Source organism: Schistocerca serialis, chromosome 1 (genome assembly GCF_023864345.2).
Source record: "Schistocerca serialis cubense isolate TAMUIC-IGC-003099 chromosome 1, iqSchSeri2.2, whole genome shotgun sequence".
NCBI lineage: Eukaryota > Metazoa > Arthropoda > Insecta > Orthoptera > Acrididae > Schistocerca > Schistocerca serialis.
This window is the reverse complement of record NC_064638.1, coordinates 988,789,912-988,808,579: the sequence shown is the minus strand read 5'-3', so window position 1 is coordinate 988,808,579 and position 18,668 is coordinate 988,789,912. Positions and strand designations below refer to the sequence as shown.

Genomic DNA, 18,668 nt, shown 5'->3' with positions numbered 1-18,668 from the left:
GCACTACCTGGACATCGTTCCGGAACACCTGCGTCCCCACATGACTGATCACTTCCCCCAAGACAGTGGCGTCTTCTAGCAGGGCAGCTGTCTGCATTACATAGCCAGAATCGTGCTTCAATGGCTTGAGGAGCGTGATAGTTAACTCACGCTGATGTCTTGGCCGTCAAACAAGCTTCATCTGCTGAGCGGAATGGCCGCGCGGTTACAAGCGCCATGTCACAGATTTCTGGGCCCCTCCCACCGGAGGTTCGAGTCCTCCCTCGGGCACGGGTGTGTGAGTGTTGTTCTCAGCATAAGTTAGTTTAAGTAGTGTGTAAGCCTAGTGACCGATGACTTCGGCAGTTTGGTCCCTTAGGGATTGACACACATTTGAACATTTTTTTTAAGCTTCAACTAGAGCAGATGGAACAAATATAGAATCGTTGTAATGATGGACTCATACCTATTAAACTAATGGTCACAATGTTTGGCGCACCAGTGTAAATAGAAACAAAGTTCGCCATCACGCGAACGGATAGGGTCGCGAACACCGGCAGCAGAAAAAGGCGGTTCCGTACCGTCGATAATAACAGTTTGCATACAAAATGTTGACCAGAAACGAAGTACAGTATACAGCGAAGGGTATCGTAAAGGGTGATAAATCCGTCCAGGAAGTACTCAAAATTGAGAAATGTAAACATGCAAGGGAGGACTAAGGATAAACAAATGGCGTGTACACAAAGGCTTCACAGACTAGATTAGAGTGGATGACAAGCGGCTGGCCGGGTTATTTGCCTACGGTTTTGCGTCAGCGGACTCGTCCACCTCATAAGCCGGCGATGCCCTCGACAAGACCGTTCGTCTACTCGTTAGTTAGTCAATCTGCATCTGCGCATATACTCGAGCCATGGAAAGGAAGATAGTAGCCAAGGAAATATAATTTGTTTGACAGATCGATGTATATCATCGCATTATCAAATATATTAAATCGAGACCGAAGAAAAAACGTAGTAAGGTTATACTTCAGCACATATACAAGTTAGTTGTTCACTAACGAACTATTTTTTTAGTTCACGAATCGAGACTTCCTATATCCTAGGGTTTGTATTTCAAAGATTTGTGTCCTGAGTATGTTTGTAGCTCGAAGGGAAAACAGTTGTCTATGGCGTGGAAAGATAAACCATTAATTATAAACAATTAATAAATCAAAACTCTGAAAAAAGCCCCAGAAACCTTCGTTTTTATCACTTCCCCTCCATCATAACACTGAGATCACCCTTGAATTTATAACTACTTGCTATAATAACAGTGACATTTCCTAGCAGGAAATATCAAATATGGTTTCAAGTTATTAAATCATAAGACGATCGCATTAACTTTAACACTTTGTTGTGCAAATGTCAGTAACAGTATGATGGGAATCCAAAATTATTATGAATATGTTAATAAATGTGCCGGTTAGGTTATTATACGGGATAGCAAAAACTAGAATGAAGACGACAAAGAAGGAAAAAGACTTTACACTGTGATACCTAGAAGAAAAGTACTTTTAGCCATATTTGTAAATAACCTACATCTACATACAAGACTTTCAGGAATGTTTACCTGGCCGCCAGGTCCTTGTGAACGAGGTTTCTCGACTCGAGGTACTTCATTCCCGCGGCTACCTGCGTCGCCATGTACATGAGGCACCCATAGCTGGAAGACACATCACTATCAACACAGTTCCTATAACAAACATTTTCAGCTGATAAAGATGAGAAATACATGTTACCACAGTGTCAAAAGATATTTAAGTGACACCAAACACTTATTAAATTTGGAAAAGATGTCTAGTTATAAACAATATTTAAGACGGGACATGGAGTGAAAGGAACATTGGTTATGTAATTCGCGTGGCTCTATGTAAGCATAATTATACACAGCAACGACAGTATTTCGAGATAGATAAGACAGTGTACCTCATTTAGAGAAATGTACTGTGTCGTTCACAACTGTAGCCAAACCCGTTAAAAATATTCAGTTCCATAATTTACATATCCATCTGGATAATACGTAATAGGTACCACGCATCTTATTCATATGTTACCAACGCCAGTTGGTTAACACCATCAGCAGTTAAAACTAGTATTATATTACACTTTCAGATATTCGACGCGTCCGTCACAGTGATTGCTATCTTTTCTGAACTGCAGTCAGCTTTAATTATATTGGCAGTAACAGCAACAGATTAGTTATCAAATATTCTCTCATGTACATTCTACTTTAATGGTTTACTGAGAAAGTTGATAAGTTTAATGTGACAATTACTTTCTGTAATTGGCGAAGATGTCATGCACTGAGCCGACAGGAAACACTTAGATATATTTCTCAATCAAATAAATGATAGTTGACCCCAGGCATAATACTGATCTATATGTCGTTACCCACCTGCCTGTGAAGGAACCACTTGCTGCGTTCAATCTATCACACGACCAACTTAGTCTTATAGTAGTACTCATTAATTTGGTAGAATCTTCAGCCAAAGAGCATAATGATGAAATCATTTAAACAATGTGTATAAAGTCAGCTTTTTCTGGTTCTGGCAAGAACAGTTACTAAGTTGTCGATTCTAATACTTGTGCCTCCTAAGCTTTACCGCCCCGATAGCTGAGTGAACAGCGTGACGGATTGCCGTCCTACGAGCCCGGGTTAGATTTCCTGCTGGGTCGCGGATTTTCTCCGCTGAGGGACTGGCTGTTGTGTTATCTTCATAATCATGTCATCCTCATTCTGCTAGCAGGTCGCCCAATGTGGCGTCGAAGGTAATAAGACCTGCACCAAGTCGGCCGGACCTGCCCCGTAAGGGGCTTCCCGGCCAATGACGCCCAACGCTCATTTCCATTTACCTCTATTATACGCTGCAAACCGTAGCTCCCCTTGAATAATTGAATAATAATTATAACTTTGTACTAGTGAATACAGACAGTTCGGTGAATATTGTGAAAAATTATCGAATTGCTTTAAAAATTGTTGTTGGGTAAGTATTATCTAGCATTCTTGCTGAAACAGCTCTTGTCCATGACGTCACAAATATTTAACAAAAGAAGTGACACAGACAGAGTGAAGGGAGTGGAGGCCTTTGGTAAATGGAGCGGCAGAAGTAAATTTCCATACACAACTTCATCTATGTTACAACAAACTTGGCATGAACATCTACAGGGTAGTGATATTATATGTAGTCGAATAAGATCGTGTGCTTCAGATTGTCGTGTTTGAGGAAATAGTCAGTTTCCAAAACTCAAAACTTCAATGAGCAGCGTACCGGTTCCTATTGCTAAGTTGCGAGAGCGCCAGAGACATTGCTACTCCGTCACAGAGAGACTGATTCTTCTGCATCCCGAGAGGGGCACGTGGAGGCGGAGATGTGAACTCAATGCCAAGCACGCCTGCGCTAGATTTCGAGGGTTCGTAATGGTCTCATTTGTTAACAGTAGGTTGTACTTCGGATGGACTGCAGCCAGAATTTATGCCATTTGTGGGAAGGGGTGTTTTCTTCGGGTGTAGTTCGCGTAAGTGACGCAGTGTTGCATTCAGCTGTAACCGTTCCCTTTGTGTGGTGCGTGGCCTACCAATGGAAGTTTACCGCGGAGAGAGTCTCAAACCTTTCGCTTTAAGTTATGGAGACATGCACGTGGCTGCTCGACATGCCTTCCAGCTATCGGGGATGTGCACTTATACGAATTTCACCAACACGCTGGAATCCTTTTGGGTCCCGTGAGCTTAAATTTTATTGAAGTTCAACTACTGGTGAGGGTTTCGCAAAAGACTTGTTTTCTTCTAATACTCCTGGATGGGCTTTTGAGGAGTGAAAAATAAAATTAAGTGAATATTGTTGTCGTGGTGCAAAGGTATTCCCCATAATCCAAAGTCGCGCTTTGCCAGTAACATTCATATTCTGGGAGTAACGTCGCTAGAGGCCATTAACACGTTTTATTCGATATCTAATATGCTGAGGGTAACCCTGTAATTTAATATAATCTGTGCTAAAGTGTGTAATTGGAGTGAGTCTTAGTTTCACTTCTACATATACATGACTTCTTTGCGATGAACACTCAAGTATCTGTCACAGGGTTTATCGAATCACTTTCAAGCTATTTCTCTATCCTTCACTCTCGAACAGCGAACAGGACAAAAAGGAATAACGTAAATCTTTCCGTACGAGTTCTTATTCCTCTCATCTCATTACGATGATCATTTCTTCCTCTGTAGGTGGGAGCCACAAAAAGGAAGGAGAAAGTTGGTGACTGAAATTTCGTGGAAAGATCCTGCTGCAACAAAAAAATGGCATTGTTTTAAGGACTGCCACCGCAATTCGTGATACCGTACTCGTGACACTTTTTCATCTACTTCGCGATAATAGCAAATGAGCTGCAATGCTTTGAATTTTTTCGTTGTCCTCCGTCAGTCCTATCGAAGCGTATCTCACATTACGCAGCAGTGCTCCAACGAAGGATGAACAAGAGTAGTGTAGGTAGTCTCTCCAGTAGACTTGTTGCAGCTATTAAGTTTTAGATGACGTGAATCATTTTCACAGGTACCTTATAATATACAGAGTAGTATACGTAAACAGTTGTGTGTTACATGTAGTTGAGAAAGATCACACTACGTGATGCTGACCTGTATGTAGAAATATACCATTTGTGAGCATCTATACAAATTTCGTATGATGAAATTTTGTAATTTTATAACCTGCTATCTGCCGATAATGACCTCTAATGCTAAGTTGACGTAAATAAACACTGGCTTACATCGGCAATATTGTCCAGGAAGTTAGTTACAGTGTCCTAGAGCTGACCCAGAATAAGAAAACAAAAATTTTCATTTGCCCGTTTTGCCACTTCTTGTGTGTGTGATGGAAATGAAAAAGTTGTTCAGATGAATAAGACTTCATAATATCACAGCACAACATTGTAGTTAGGGATATTCCAACAGATTATTAAGGCAAAACAGTGCATCATATGCAATTAGAATACTTGTACAAGTCTCGAATCTAAGATAAATAAGATTTGTCACGAAAGTAAGCAATTAAAACAAGAAAACTGGTCAATTTATGCAGGGAAGAGTACCAAGTAAGTGTTGTAATACTTTCATCCTGATGCTTGGAACAAAGGGTTTCCACTTGAATATTATCAAACTTTCTCCAAAGTCAAAGAAGACTGAAGGGTACGGCTTACTAGATTTTTTTTACTTCGCTCAACAACAGGTATCCAGTTGTAACACTGAGAGCTGAAGAACGCTGCCGAGCTCCGAGCACCTAGGGCAACTGAATGGGTGCTTAAAGACATCACTGTAATCAGTGCCCTTTTTCTGTTACCGGAACCATCAGGTAAATCTGACACCACTGGTAGATTACCGAGAGCTGAAGAAAAATGTTGTTCTTCTTTCGATACCATTACCTGTTCTGCATACATGCTTTCATTGGTTTTCTAGTGCTTAGGTTTATACCACAATGAACCTCAATCGCGTGTAGCTCACCATCAAATTCCGTCGGTCTCCTGGGGTTCAGATTTTTACCCCATTACATCTCCTACCAAACTCCATTGCATGAGGGTTTAATCCTATTACGGCTTCGCCGCAGATTGGAATCGTTTTGAATTCAGTCGTTTTAATTTCAGCGTCGCCACGAGTAATGCAGGCTTTTATCAGCTGCCAGATTTGTAATTTTTAGCCATTAAGTTTAAGTGTATAAGCAATTATATAAGGGTTAGTCATTTTTAGTAGTAAAAGGGATGAACATGTGCAATATATGAGGGAAATCTTCACTCGACTGAGGAAGGCAGTTTTAACCGTGAAGCCCGATAAGATCGAAATTGTTTTCCCATTTACATTGTTTTTGGGGCATATTGCGTCACAAGAGGAGGTTAGAGTGGATACAGTTCGCACTCAGGCTTTAAGAGAGTATCCGCTTCCTATACATTCTAACGAAGTAGCAAAGTTTATCGGTACGGTAAGCTTTTTAGGAATTTTATCCTAGTGTTTTACCAGAAAGCCATTCCCTTGAAGGAATTACGGAAAAAAGGTACGCAAGTGCGAGTGTAGAGATTTGGAACAAGCGGATTTTAAACGTCTGAAGGACACCCTAGCCTATGCTCCTTTGTTGGCAGTTTTATTTTTCGATAGGTCGTTCAGTTTTCATACTGGTGCTAGCTGGTCTGATGTAGTAGTCTCCCTCCTTCAACTCTGGTTGATTATCTGCCCTGGGGAGAAGGTATTCTGATTATGAGTTGGGAGCTATGCCTTCTTTATTTGCGTTGGGTAAGTTCCATTTCTGTTCGGTGCATACGCTAACTTGAAACTGATAGTCGGGTGTTAAGCTGGTGCTGGCACGACATAGGCATGATGTGGGAATAGTGAAGTGGGGTACCGACATATACGGGTTTCACTTCGAAATAAGACATGTGATAAATATTGATTACGTGATTGCTGATGGGTCAAGTACGATGTTTCAGGACGATTTCGAGGAAGATGAAGTGGTGAGGCTAGAGAAACAAATTACTGACGCCCCGTGTATCAAGCCGATCTTAGGGATTTTATGCTCTGTTTAAAGGAGTAACCAGTACCAGGAAGAGAATGAGAACTCAACATGCCTAACGTTTCCTGCCCCACAGTACGAAGACTATCAAGGATGGATACTCAGCATCAAAAGTTCGTTGGATGCAGTTGCAAATGCACGGGAAATTCAGTGCCCTGAGACATAAAGTGTGGAAAGATAAAAGACACTGTCCGTCAGGCGCAGTCCGAAGATCAGTCACTCACTTTGGGGCTCCTTAGGAATCTATCTGTTGGAGGATTTAGAAGTCATCTGAAGATGGAATCCATGCTGTGAAGCTCTGATTGATAGAATCCATGCTTTGAGTATCTGATTTGGAAACGATTGAAATTACTTCTGACGCGACTAGAGTGTGGCGCAGAGTATACTTTCTCAAGACCCTGATGGATCTTGCTAAGTGATTTTCATGCTGTTTCTCTTATAGCATTCGGACTTCGGCTTGTGTAGGTCAGTTCTCTAATCTCCGTCCTGTGCGGTCTGTTTACTGTTGTTGAGTTGCCCGTAGTGCCGCTCCGATCATCACTGCAGGAGTTGTTTTTGTATATACGTATCGCCTGTATTGTCACAATTACGGTACTGATGGTTTGGAAATGGAAACGAGTGTCCGAAACCAGTCACCATCAAGAAATAAGAAAAGATAGCTCCCAACGCAGCTTATGATGGACCTACTACCATTTTTTTTAATTATAAACAAATTGCGGAACTATTTTTCATCTTCAGCATGTTGCCTGTCCGCCTACAGATTTTAATATTGACACTAAACCTTGTTTCGCAAGTTCAACGTATATTGATAACTGTTGATGGCAGATGCCAAACGGTGTAATAAATAGAGAGATTTTGCGAGCGATCTAGACTGTGCTACTCATAAAGTATTCATGATGTTCGCGGAGTTACGCCGGGAATTTATTGTCTTTATTAAAACAGTACCAACAACTGTTCTTCCTTCACATCATACTCGACTGGAATAGGGAAGGGGAGGAGCGACAGTGGTTTGCAAAGTACCCTTCTCAATACACCATAAGGTGGCTTACAGAGTATAGGTGCAGAGGCCTGATAAGGATACAGTATATATGAAAACGTCGCTTGCTTCATAGACACCCTGGTGGAGGACAACGCGCTTCCTCACCTGAGCGGCGGTCTGGTGGCGGCGTGGTACTGGAGGTAGAGCGCGAGATCGCCCAGCTCCGGGTACTGCACGACGGCCCAGCAGGCGGGCTGTTCGGGCGACACGCAGACGCCGAGCACGCGCGCCACGTGGGCGTCGCTGAGCGCCGCCAGCAGCCGCAGCTCGCGCAGCGCGTCGCCGCTAGAGGCGCCGGGAGCGCCGCCGCCGCCGCCGCCGCCGCCACTGCCGTCGGCGCGCAGCGTCCTCACCGCCACTGTTCGCCCGCAGTCCGGCACCACCTCCTGCAGGCCCTCCGTCTCGCACAGGAACACCTGCGCCGAGTACTCCGTACTTAACCAATCGCGTCGTGTCGGAAACTGCGTGACATAGAGGATTATGCAGTTAATAAGTACTTAGCACAATAGACTGGTAGCCGAAAGGTATCACGGCCTTTAACCTGGATAATGGTTTCACTTCGCTGGGAAAGAGAGTGTGCAATTTTCTTTTGGTGGACTGCATCCAGCTGAAGACACTCACAGATGATTAGCATACTCAGAGCTAGAAAAAGTACAGGAATTTTGAACGCTGAGTTTCACCAGCTGTTCCAAACAGTCTCAGACATTATGACTGACAGATTCGGTGATTTAGAAGACCTGTCGAGGTGTCTAAGTGCTGGTCCAACCAGGAAAGTGCGTGTGTAGTATTCTGATCATGGTTGTTGACATTTACCGTGAAGATGTAGAAGAAACGGCAATATTTTTTTCCTCGAGAATGTTGAGATAATGGTCCTAGTTCATTTTGAGTAAATTCGTTTAGGTTGTTAGGTCGTGTCATTATAAAACACCAAAACAATTGCACCACCCGCGTTTCGACCGTCTTCGCAAGTGTCCTCTACATGGCGACTTCTTTTTTATTTTTTCACAGTCTGGATGTCACTTGGCAGATCGAAGTAAACACTTTGTATGAAAGCGTGGCTGTACGGTAGAATATTGCCAGTACTACTCTGCCAGGAGATTATAAGACAAGAGCAAATCGACAGCTTGTATCCATGAGCAGTTTTCTACCCGCAGAGAGACGCTGATGCTAAGAGGTTATTCTATGACCGCTTCTTTAGCATAGACAGTTGCCTACTGTGCTGTCAGCCCTCATAGCACCAATTATTTATTACTGTCCAATGTCATTCCAGAAAGCGACATCGCTATTACCCCGACTACCGAATAAGGCGGTATACAGGGAATACCATCCACAGAACCTGACAGTTAATCTGTCTGAAGATTACCGCTACAAAGACGAGCGAAACGATGGTGATATAGCTGTTTCAATGATTTATAATGGCACAGCCTAAAAACTAAAAAGATTTTATTCAATCATTCAAACTGACAGTGGCCGCAGAAGCCTACAAGCAAGTTTCCTGATCCCGGCTCACCTTAACCTGAATGCATGGAGCGACGTCATGTAACGAAACACACGCAGAGCATCGCAAAACTATCACCGACGTGGAACTATACGCTCCATGCACTGCGAGCTAAACTCCTCGTTGGGCAGCCAGTGTACCCGACGCCACATACCTCTAGTCCTCTGCTGTCCACTTCCTGTATTGTTTGGTCCATTAAAGATATGTAAGTTCCTGTTCTGATGTGAGCCAGCCGAATCGACAGATCCATTGGGGCTTGTAGCTACTTCCGCAGCAGTCACTTGGAAATTGGCAAGATGGACTTGGCTTCATCGACAGCAGCAGTTCCTGTCTAGTTCGAAAGTAGTTTTCATTGACAACAACGGCGTCTCGAGTCCCTGTTGTTTACGTACGTTTTAGGACCAATGTTCTTACGCCATGATACATGTCCGAGAGTGATACAGCATGTCCCTATAGACAAGTCAAGCAGTGCGCGGTCATAACATATCGGACGATTTCATTCAAAGTGATCTTGGGTAAGTCTAAAGACGATAGCTGTTTGCCAGTGTATCACATCTCTATGTTGTACCTTTTGATCTGCGCGGATTCCATATGAACGCCTGGCACATAGACATCACATCTTTGTGATGGATTATGTCATCGGTTGACATTTATGTGGACTCCTCGAACCAGGTCTACCGCATCTACAGCACTGCAAGGCGACCAGTATGCACTTTTATGCGGTTGACTTACATTTTCTCCTGTGAATTTGTTATTATTTATAAATAAAGGAAATTAATATCTGATAGGAGTCCACAATCATTCTGGACTTCCGAGAGTGGTGCGTTTCTAGGCCCTACAGTCTGGAACCGAGCGACCGCTACGGTCGCAGGTTCGAATCCTGCCTCGGGCATGGATGTGTGTGATGTCCTTAGGTTAGTTAGGTTTAATTAGTTGTAAGTTCTAGGCGACTGATGACCTCAGAAGTTAAGTCGCATAGTGCTCAGAGCCAGCCTTCCGTGAGTGCTACTGTCCATATTGTTTGATGCATTTTTATTTATCACATTTGAGCCGTGCGTGACTTGTGTTCCCGCCAACATGTATTTTACACCCTGTTTTTAACGTACTTCCACCTCACTACGTTAATTTTAATTACTACTGTCACTGAGTTGCTGCTTTGCCTGACCGTGAGCGAAGCTAGCAGCGCGTATCGATATATTCCCTCTCGTAGGATCTTTGCTCGACTGCTATTACTTCCTGGTCGTTGTCTGTCGTAAACCAGTTCAGGTCGCGAGTTCGGGTCTTCCAGTCAGTTGGAACGCGTGTAGAGCACAGTCCGGACCTGCCAGTCGGGGAGTTGCAAAGCGGCACTGGTGCAGTAGGGTTGGAGCAGTGAGGTCTGCATCGCCATCGCTCGCCCGACCTTTGCCACCACGCATCACTTGAGCCGGGCTACGATGTTGGTGGATCGTCGGTCGGTCGTCCTACCGAACGACGCGTCTTGGCCCGCCGATCGTTCGTGAGTCGGCTGTGTGTCTGTGCATCTACTCCTGATTTGTCTTCGTGCGTGCTTAGTTACTGTTGGGTATCTTTCAGATCTTCGTGCACGTGTTTGTCAGATTATGTGTGTAGTTGGCGTTATTTCCACTGACGACTATTTTATATGTTGTCGGCATTTTGAGAGGAGTCGGTCGGTTGGTGCTGCGATGTCGGGTGAGTCCGCTGGGGGCCTCTACGCAGTGTCGGATCATGTTTGGAGCTGTCCGATAGCTACGAGCTTCGTGGCCCATCGACCCAGAACGTCAAGGTTGAGTGGTGTCTGAAGTACCCAAACCACGTCCATTCATGTTATGTGGTTCGTTTCGATGGTTCGCTGTTGGGGAGGTTTTCCTGCGAGCAACACCGAGTGTTTGTATTGCTGAAATTTGTCTGCCATGCTGCGGAATTAACTATATTAGTTGACTACAATTCAAGTGCCCCAGCGGAATTTTCTGACTTGCGGCCGTTAGTGCTCCGGTTACCTGCCCTGGGCACTAACGTAATTTCAGGCAGTGCCTTTTCTCACCTGTTGTCGCTGTCCAACACGTTGTGTAGTTTTGACAGATTTATACATATAGATATTTCATTGTGGATGATTGCGTCCGCAACATTTTGTATTTGATTTCTCATGTACCGTTTGTCGGTCAGTCCGTGGCTGTCCCTTGGTTGGGTTCCGACGGATCAAGTGTAGTTGTGCTCACCACCTGTCTCACCTAAGTGAACGAGGGCAGACCGACCCCCTGGAGGCTTCTGAATGCCGTTGGCTTTAGTGTCTTCCTCAGAGGTGTTTAGCTGTCTGTTTATAATCTATCATAGCCAATGATTTAAAAACTTCTTAGTTTTACTATGTTTTGTGTAAATTAAAGGTCTGCACCCGCGTATAAGTACATTTGATTTCCGGCAAGTGGATATTTGCTGAAAGGTTATTGCCATTGTGTCTTGCTTTAGTGCGATTTCAGCTACTTAAAAGTTAAGGCTTATGGTTATATTTTTTTTAAATATTGGAAAATTAATAGTTGGCCTTCCGCCGCTTGAAACATTATTCTTAAGATTACCTTTCAAGCTTAAACATTGCGGCATTCTGCCTTTAATGATTTATGGTAGTTTTGAATTTTGGAAAATGAGTTGTGGGCCTTCAGCCGCTTAAGACTTTATTCTTAAAATTACCCTCCAAGCAAAAACATTGCGGCCTTCTGCATTCGAAAGGTTATGGTGAAAATTTTATTCTGGGCTTTCAGCCGTATGTGTCGCATCTTGTTTATGTTTGTCTATCCACATTTTCCTTGATGCTCTCAGCCGAGCTGTGAGATATATATTAATTACTTTATTTGTAATTGTAGCTGCGTGTCTTTAGTTACTTGAAATATACCTTGTTGATTTTTAAGATTTCTTGTTTGGAGGCCTTTAGCCGTGAAATATTAGGAGTTTCAAACTTGTAGAGGTAAAAGTTCGGCTACGTGCCGCTTTGGTTGTAAATGTATTATTAAATTACAATAAATTACAATTTTGAAGTGAAAGTGACCTACACCTTATTTGGCCCTTCCCACAATCCTAATCACCTGTTCTGCTCAGCGGGTTTAGCTGGCGTCTCAACATTATTAACATGTCTCAGGATTTACTAAGACCAGATGTTCTGAAACGAACTGCTGTGACAGTTTCTATAAAAGCTATGCTGCTTCGGCGGAGATGGATGGACGTTACTATAATTACTCTTCAAAGACACTCTTCGGAACACCTTTCTGAGGTGAAGTGTTAATACAATCTCTGAGATACATTTTCACGGTCGGCGTACGGTTGTCAAGAGCGTCCTGCAGCTGAAAACAGATAATTGTAGGCATACGTAATCTAACGAAAATGCCTGCGTATAACTTCAGCTGGAGACGGCAGCAGGTATCAGATTTATTTCTTTGAAAAATAATCTGACATATATGTACCATAATTGGAGACCGAGTACTCACTGATGAGAGGAACCCGTGGTCTCGACCGCTTTTCATCATTTCCTACCAGCATGTACAATATTACCAGAAATCGTCATACCGCTAGCGTTCATTATTCACTTTTCAGAGTCCAGTATCTGTGTTCCGCAGGACAAGAACATAGCACTGCAACATAACTGTTGTTATCTGACATTATAGTACGGGTTGATTCTTTCTGTTTTCTATGTATGGGTGGTGATATGGCTCTTCGCATAATGTCGTGCCCTGCGAAGCTTTCGCGAGTTATCTGCGGTAGCACAGCCTACTAGCCAACTGCTATATTGAGAGCAAGCTGACGAAGAATTGTGTCATCCTTCTCTTGCACGTCACAAGAAACTGGATAAGGTGGTTTCATCTGAGTAGTGGTACTCAAGCTAAACCTTGCGTTGTGCTTTGTGGAACACTCAACGCTACTTCTTCTTTGGATACCAATAGGCTGAAACTTCACAACGTGTCAGTCCTGAGAAGCACTGTACAAGATGCCACACCACAATGACCAGGTGTCGCGAGAAACTATTACACCCAATTAGAGGTTTAGATTTTCCTTGGTTGTCAGAAATATCTACGGGCTGTTGCCGGTTATTACTTTGAAAAGGATTCCGCTGATTTCCTTCCTCATCCTTTCGCAACCAAAGCTTGAGCTTCCTTTCCATCCTACGAAATCCTACGAGCCTACGTGACATTAGAATGCCACAAAAAGCCCTCACACAAATTACTTAGTGATTCACGCTCCCCCCCCCCCCCCCCCGCCATATCACTTACACAGATAAAAACCAAGTGATGTGGGAAAGTACTTTTCCTGTGCCTCCTAAGTTCGAGCCATCGGGTGTATGCGAGGGTACGGTAAGATCAAACGGAAATATAATTGAAATAAGTTATTAATTTAAACTGCATAGTTACCGCTCCGCCAAACCGTAGGTGGTGTATTATAGCTACCTATGGCTTAGCAGAGGTCAGGTGTGGGAAATAATCTGTAATCGCAGACAATACTCTTCAGCGGTGGGTAAATGTTGCCGCGAGCACGAGTGTTCTAGTCTCGGCGGAGTAGTCAGGGAGTTACGTCGATGCACTACATTAGCCGGCCCTGTTAAACCTCTTTGTTAATGAGTTCTTAAAATGATTATATGCGCCGCGGTCGATTATTGTATAAGTTCCAGCATGAATGCAATCGTTAGCATATGGTGCCATGTAGATTGTGGCTCAGCTGTGTGTAGTTAAAAGTGTTCATAATTCTTGGTTATCCGTAATAAAACATAGAATCATTGTTCTCAGTCGATTCCGTCATCATCTGCATCCCTAAATGACCACCACTTGCAGTTAGTTGATTATTAAATTCATGGGGAAAGGTGAATAAGAAATCGTTGTAATATAACGGCTGAGATATGTTATAAATGGAAGAGTGGAAAGTTGTGTGTGCTGGCACCATGGCTTCTCGGCAGCGACTACTGCGTTTTTCTCTTAATCGCGTAAGTGGCTGCAATGGTTTCCAAGGACACGCCCTATCTCATTGTTGAAGAGCCAGATCTTCTATATGTGAAACTGCTAAGTCACGAGAAATAGACAACGTGCTCAAGAGATAGCCTACAAGATTTTCATTAGGGATAGGGAGCTCCATGACTGTCATCTGACAGGCAAGCGAAAGTCGAAGACTTTAATTTCATAATACTAACACATCATCTTTCGTTTAAATATTAAAACGCGTTGAGTCGTAGTTTTAGTAAAAATAGTAGCAAAAGTTTAATATTGTTTTCTTCAAATAAATGTCATATCCTCACATAAACAGCAAATACTTATACTGATCAATATATCACTATCATTACCTACACCTACCCTCCAGACATAGCAAATCTGACTCCTCAATCACTTGTTTGGAAAAGGCGTTAGTTAACGACTTCCTCTTTGTATTTATAAGTGAGATTTTTTGCAGACATCATAATAAATACACTGACAATCAATCACAATAAACTGTACTCTATATAAATCCACATGGTTCCATTCTTGAGCTGTTTAATATAATTTTGTTTCTTTGTTCTTGCGTTTACTATTTCTGTATGTGGGTGATGAATTATGTCTATACGAAATTAACAAAAATAATAAAGATACAGAGCGACATAAATTTTTTATGCAGATTTCTGAGAGCGGAATTAATATGTACTTATATTTTAATATAGTAAAATGTTTCAGATATTAATTACGAAACACTATTCGTAAACTGGATAGTAATAAAGGAAAGCAAAGATTGTTATATTTATACAGCGAGAGCTACGAAATTGTAATAAGTTCTATCAGCTTTTCTTGCAAGTAGAAGGTTTATTTACCATAGGAGAAATTTGAACATGGTAGAGCGGAGACGTTTTGCGACTCTGACTGCATTGATAATTTTTCCTTTTTAATCTTCATCTTAGACGGGCTCTGACACACAAAAATTTTGATTAATCACCCTCTACAGAACGTCGTCTCTAATGTTAAACTTTAAAAAATTGAAACTCCCTCACGTCACTGTTTCTGAGAATCGAACTCCTCCTCAAGGCAAGTGAAAAGTGCTGTGATGCAGACGCCACATAAGTGCAATATTTTAGAGAACTTGCTCCTTTTTTTAGTGTACTACATTCTGTACACCAGCCATTCTGACTAGATGCTTGCGCACAGCGCTAGGGAGGGAGACTTACCTCTCCGGCGTGGCAGGAGCCGACCTTCTCGACGACCCTGAGGCAGCGGCGCGGGATGTCTGTGAGCTCCGCCTCCCGGCACTTGTAGGGGCGGCCCATGCTGGGCGCGATGTTCCACGTCACCGCCGGCGGCGCCTGCGCGCACGCAAACATCTCGCTAAAGCATCGCCTCTACAGCCGACTTCAAGGTAACTAGGACAACATGCTGGATTCTGGAACGCGTTATACTAGCTAACGACGATATTACTGCACCTGGCTTCGCGTGGCCGTTATAGGAAACACGCGGTAAGGTTACAGTGAACAAGTACAGTCGTGACTAAGGCACGCGCATTGCATTGGCAATGCTTTCAGTTCAATTACGAGTATACTATCAAGTGGTGCAGGTAACACGGTCAATAGTATAGGGCAATGTTACACATAATCATCAATACCACTGGGACATTGGAAATTCAGCTGAGAAAGAGTTTAATTTTAAATTTATATAATTTCCCAGGAAGCAAAGGGGCAAAAATCAGGCTACAGAAAACAATCTTGTCGGCAATAATTATCACAAATGGTTTGAGTGAAAACTGATTCCTAACATACCCACTGTAGTACTGCTGTTCTTGATAATGCACTGTATCATATTACTCAGACAAATAAGTCCTCTCCGCTTCAACTCGCAGAAAGAGAATATCTGGATGGCTTATTCGGAACAAATTAATTTTGAATCGAGCTTAACAAGAAATGAAGAAATGAGCTTTTTTAAACTGTATGCTATTGTAAGCAAAATCCTGCTTTTGAAGCAGATGCCGCTTCGAAGATTAAGGGCTCTACTGGTCTGGACTCCCACCATACAGCAGTGAAATGAACCGTATAGAACTGATCTGGAATACAACGAAACAAAAATACTGCAAAAAAATCCTTCTATTAACTACCTGAAACAGATAACCAACGATCGTTTAAAAGTAATTAAAAATTAAAGTTGGCGCAGGGATGGGCTAATCGTAGAGGCAACACGCAGTATAGTAATCAAAGTTGTTCTGGTAAGTGAAGATAAAGCCCATGATGATATGGATACTGAGCCGATGGACGACACTGGAACGGATTGCGGGAGGGTTCATCACCTTCATGACTCTAACCACCAAGGTTAGTGCAGTTTTCATTGCATAACTGTAGTTGTACGGTCCTTCCTTGCTTCCCTCCTGACCGCCATTATGCGCTGACTCACGATAAGTCGACTGAAGCGCCTTCACTCGGAGATGCAATAACATTGTAATCGACTAATAAGTACGTGAAAGGTATGCGTAACACAAAAGAAATAAAAAGTAGATGGGAATTACCACTGTTTGTGCTGAATGCGTGACCCGATATTTTCAATGTGTCGGAGATCTGAAGAACGTGACGGACAAGCCAGTAGTCGAAACCCCTCTGCAATCACTTAGTTGAAGAAAGCAGGGGCACTGTGCCATCATGCATTATCTTGTTGAATGACAATGTCTCGAAGAGCCCCAAGATAGCGTGTTGTCAGTGGACTTAACAGGACTTAAATATAACGCCCACTGTTAAAATTAGCGGCTATCAGAACCAGAGGTTACGGTGTTACGTATCAAATGGCACGACGCCTCACCCCATAGCTTCATGTTCTGGGCTTGTATGACAATGATAAATGTTCTCTGGCAACGTAAGTTCTTTTCGGAACCTCGACACACCGATACATCCGACTAACACTAAGCGTAAAAGAGGATACGCCGCATCTCTTGTTCTCTGCGTTGTTGTAGGCGCACCACTCTAGACGTGCATCTCTTTATCGCCGCATCGGAGGCAGCTGCAGCAATGGGCGCCCTGCTGACAATCTGTGGTAATGCAGACGTCGTCGCACTGTCTGTCCGTTTGTATACTTGTCTTGCTGAATACAGATCCGTTTCCTAACGAACGTGACACGACTGTACGAGACTGCACCGCCGCGCAAACCACCCGTCTGTCATCTCAAGCGTTAGTCACGAGGAGCAATTAATGGCGTTGACTATGGCCTTTGCAAACCTGTCTATTTCAGATTCACATAACAGTCTAAACATCCCGACAACGCGAGCTCCTTGAAACGATAAAACGCGGTCTCGATAGGCAAAGATCCTGCCACTTTCGAATTCCATCACGTTTTTGTGGGTATTTCTCTTACTTCCACAAAGGATAATACGATCTTGTCACAAGCAATACCGAATGCGAAGTTTGCCTTGTAACATTTCCTTATACTGCATGTTTTAAAATCTTTCCATCATGTAAAGCAGAACACCTTTTGTTGGAGACAAGTGTTCGCTGACACTTCCTGGCGACGTTAGTCATCCTTTTGTATTCGTTATGCCCCTGATAACTGGCAGAGCGTAAACATACTGCACTGTGTGTTGCCTAAAATTAAGTCTTCTGCTCTGTGTGAAATGGGGCAGGCTGAGCCAATTAAATGTTTCTAATTTATTTCTAAAACATATTTCTCTGCTTAGAGACACTTCTCTTAAGTTTTGTTGAAAATCACACAATCAATTTGCTGTGGTAGGTGCCACACCTAGCCAGTAGACCTTGGTAATTCGGTGAAATCCCGTCGCCCCAGGGTCGGCGAATACTAAAGGAATGCCGGCCGATGTGGCCGAGCGGTTCTAGGCGCTTCAGTCTGGAACCGCGCTATCACTACGGTCGCCGGTTCAAATCCTGCCTCGGGCATGGATGTGTGTGATGTCCTTAGGTTAGTTAGGTTTAAGTAGTTCTAAGTTCTAGGGGACTGACGACATCTGATGTTAAGTCCCATAGTGCTCAGAGCCATTTGAGCCAACTAAAGCAATCTTAGCATCGCCGGGAAGCATCGGTGAACGTCTTACCTCTCTCTAAGGTTACTCCTGATAACACGATCTATGATTCCTAGACGTCTGATGCAGAGAGTTGGAAACACTCTGTACATGGAATGTAGATGGGGATCATCCTATGTTCTCTGTGTTGTTATGTTGGAAGCTAATTATTTACGTACTGAAGCATGTAGTGTAGTTGACGCCAATTTGACATCAGTTCCGTGCCGCTCTCGTTGTGCTGTGATTATAATGGCTATCAGCGTGGATACTCTATCAGAGCGCTGGCTTTACTGGACTTTCTCATGAACATAAATTATTTGATGTTGAAGAGTATCGAACCAGTGGCTGACGTGTGGCAATTAGAAGTTAGCAATCGTTTCACAATTCAGAATCATTTTATTCCAACTGCCTACGTTTGTAAAGAAACACTTTGTCAGTTGCCTTACATGTGTTAAAAGTCACTGTTACATCGATCATCATATAGAAGTACATAGATGATTAACACAGAAATTTCATAGCTATGAATTTAAAGAGTACGTAGATAATTACCATGAAGTGATTCGCATTTGGCATTAGCGGTGATGATTACTTCCAAT

General features: G+C 43.0%; 1 protein-coding gene across 1 annotated transcript in view; it reads right to left on the bottom strand.

Moving 5' to 3' along the window:
- Positions 1–18,668, bottom strand: part of LOC126454081 (discoidin domain-containing receptor tyrosine kinase B-like) — a 425,916-nt gene that overhangs the window by 20,664 nt on the left and 386,584 nt on the right. Inside the window, exons 13-15 of the mRNA XM_050091131.1 lie at positions 15,257–15,391; positions 7,701–8,011; positions 1,588–1,680 (exon numbers count right to left, since the gene is read on the bottom strand). Of these exons, the coding sequence (XP_049947088.1) occupies positions 1,588–1,680; positions 7,701–8,011; positions 15,257–15,391 (539 nt within the window). The remainder of the gene's footprint in view (positions 1–1,587; positions 1,681–7,700; positions 8,012–15,256; positions 15,392–18,668) is intronic.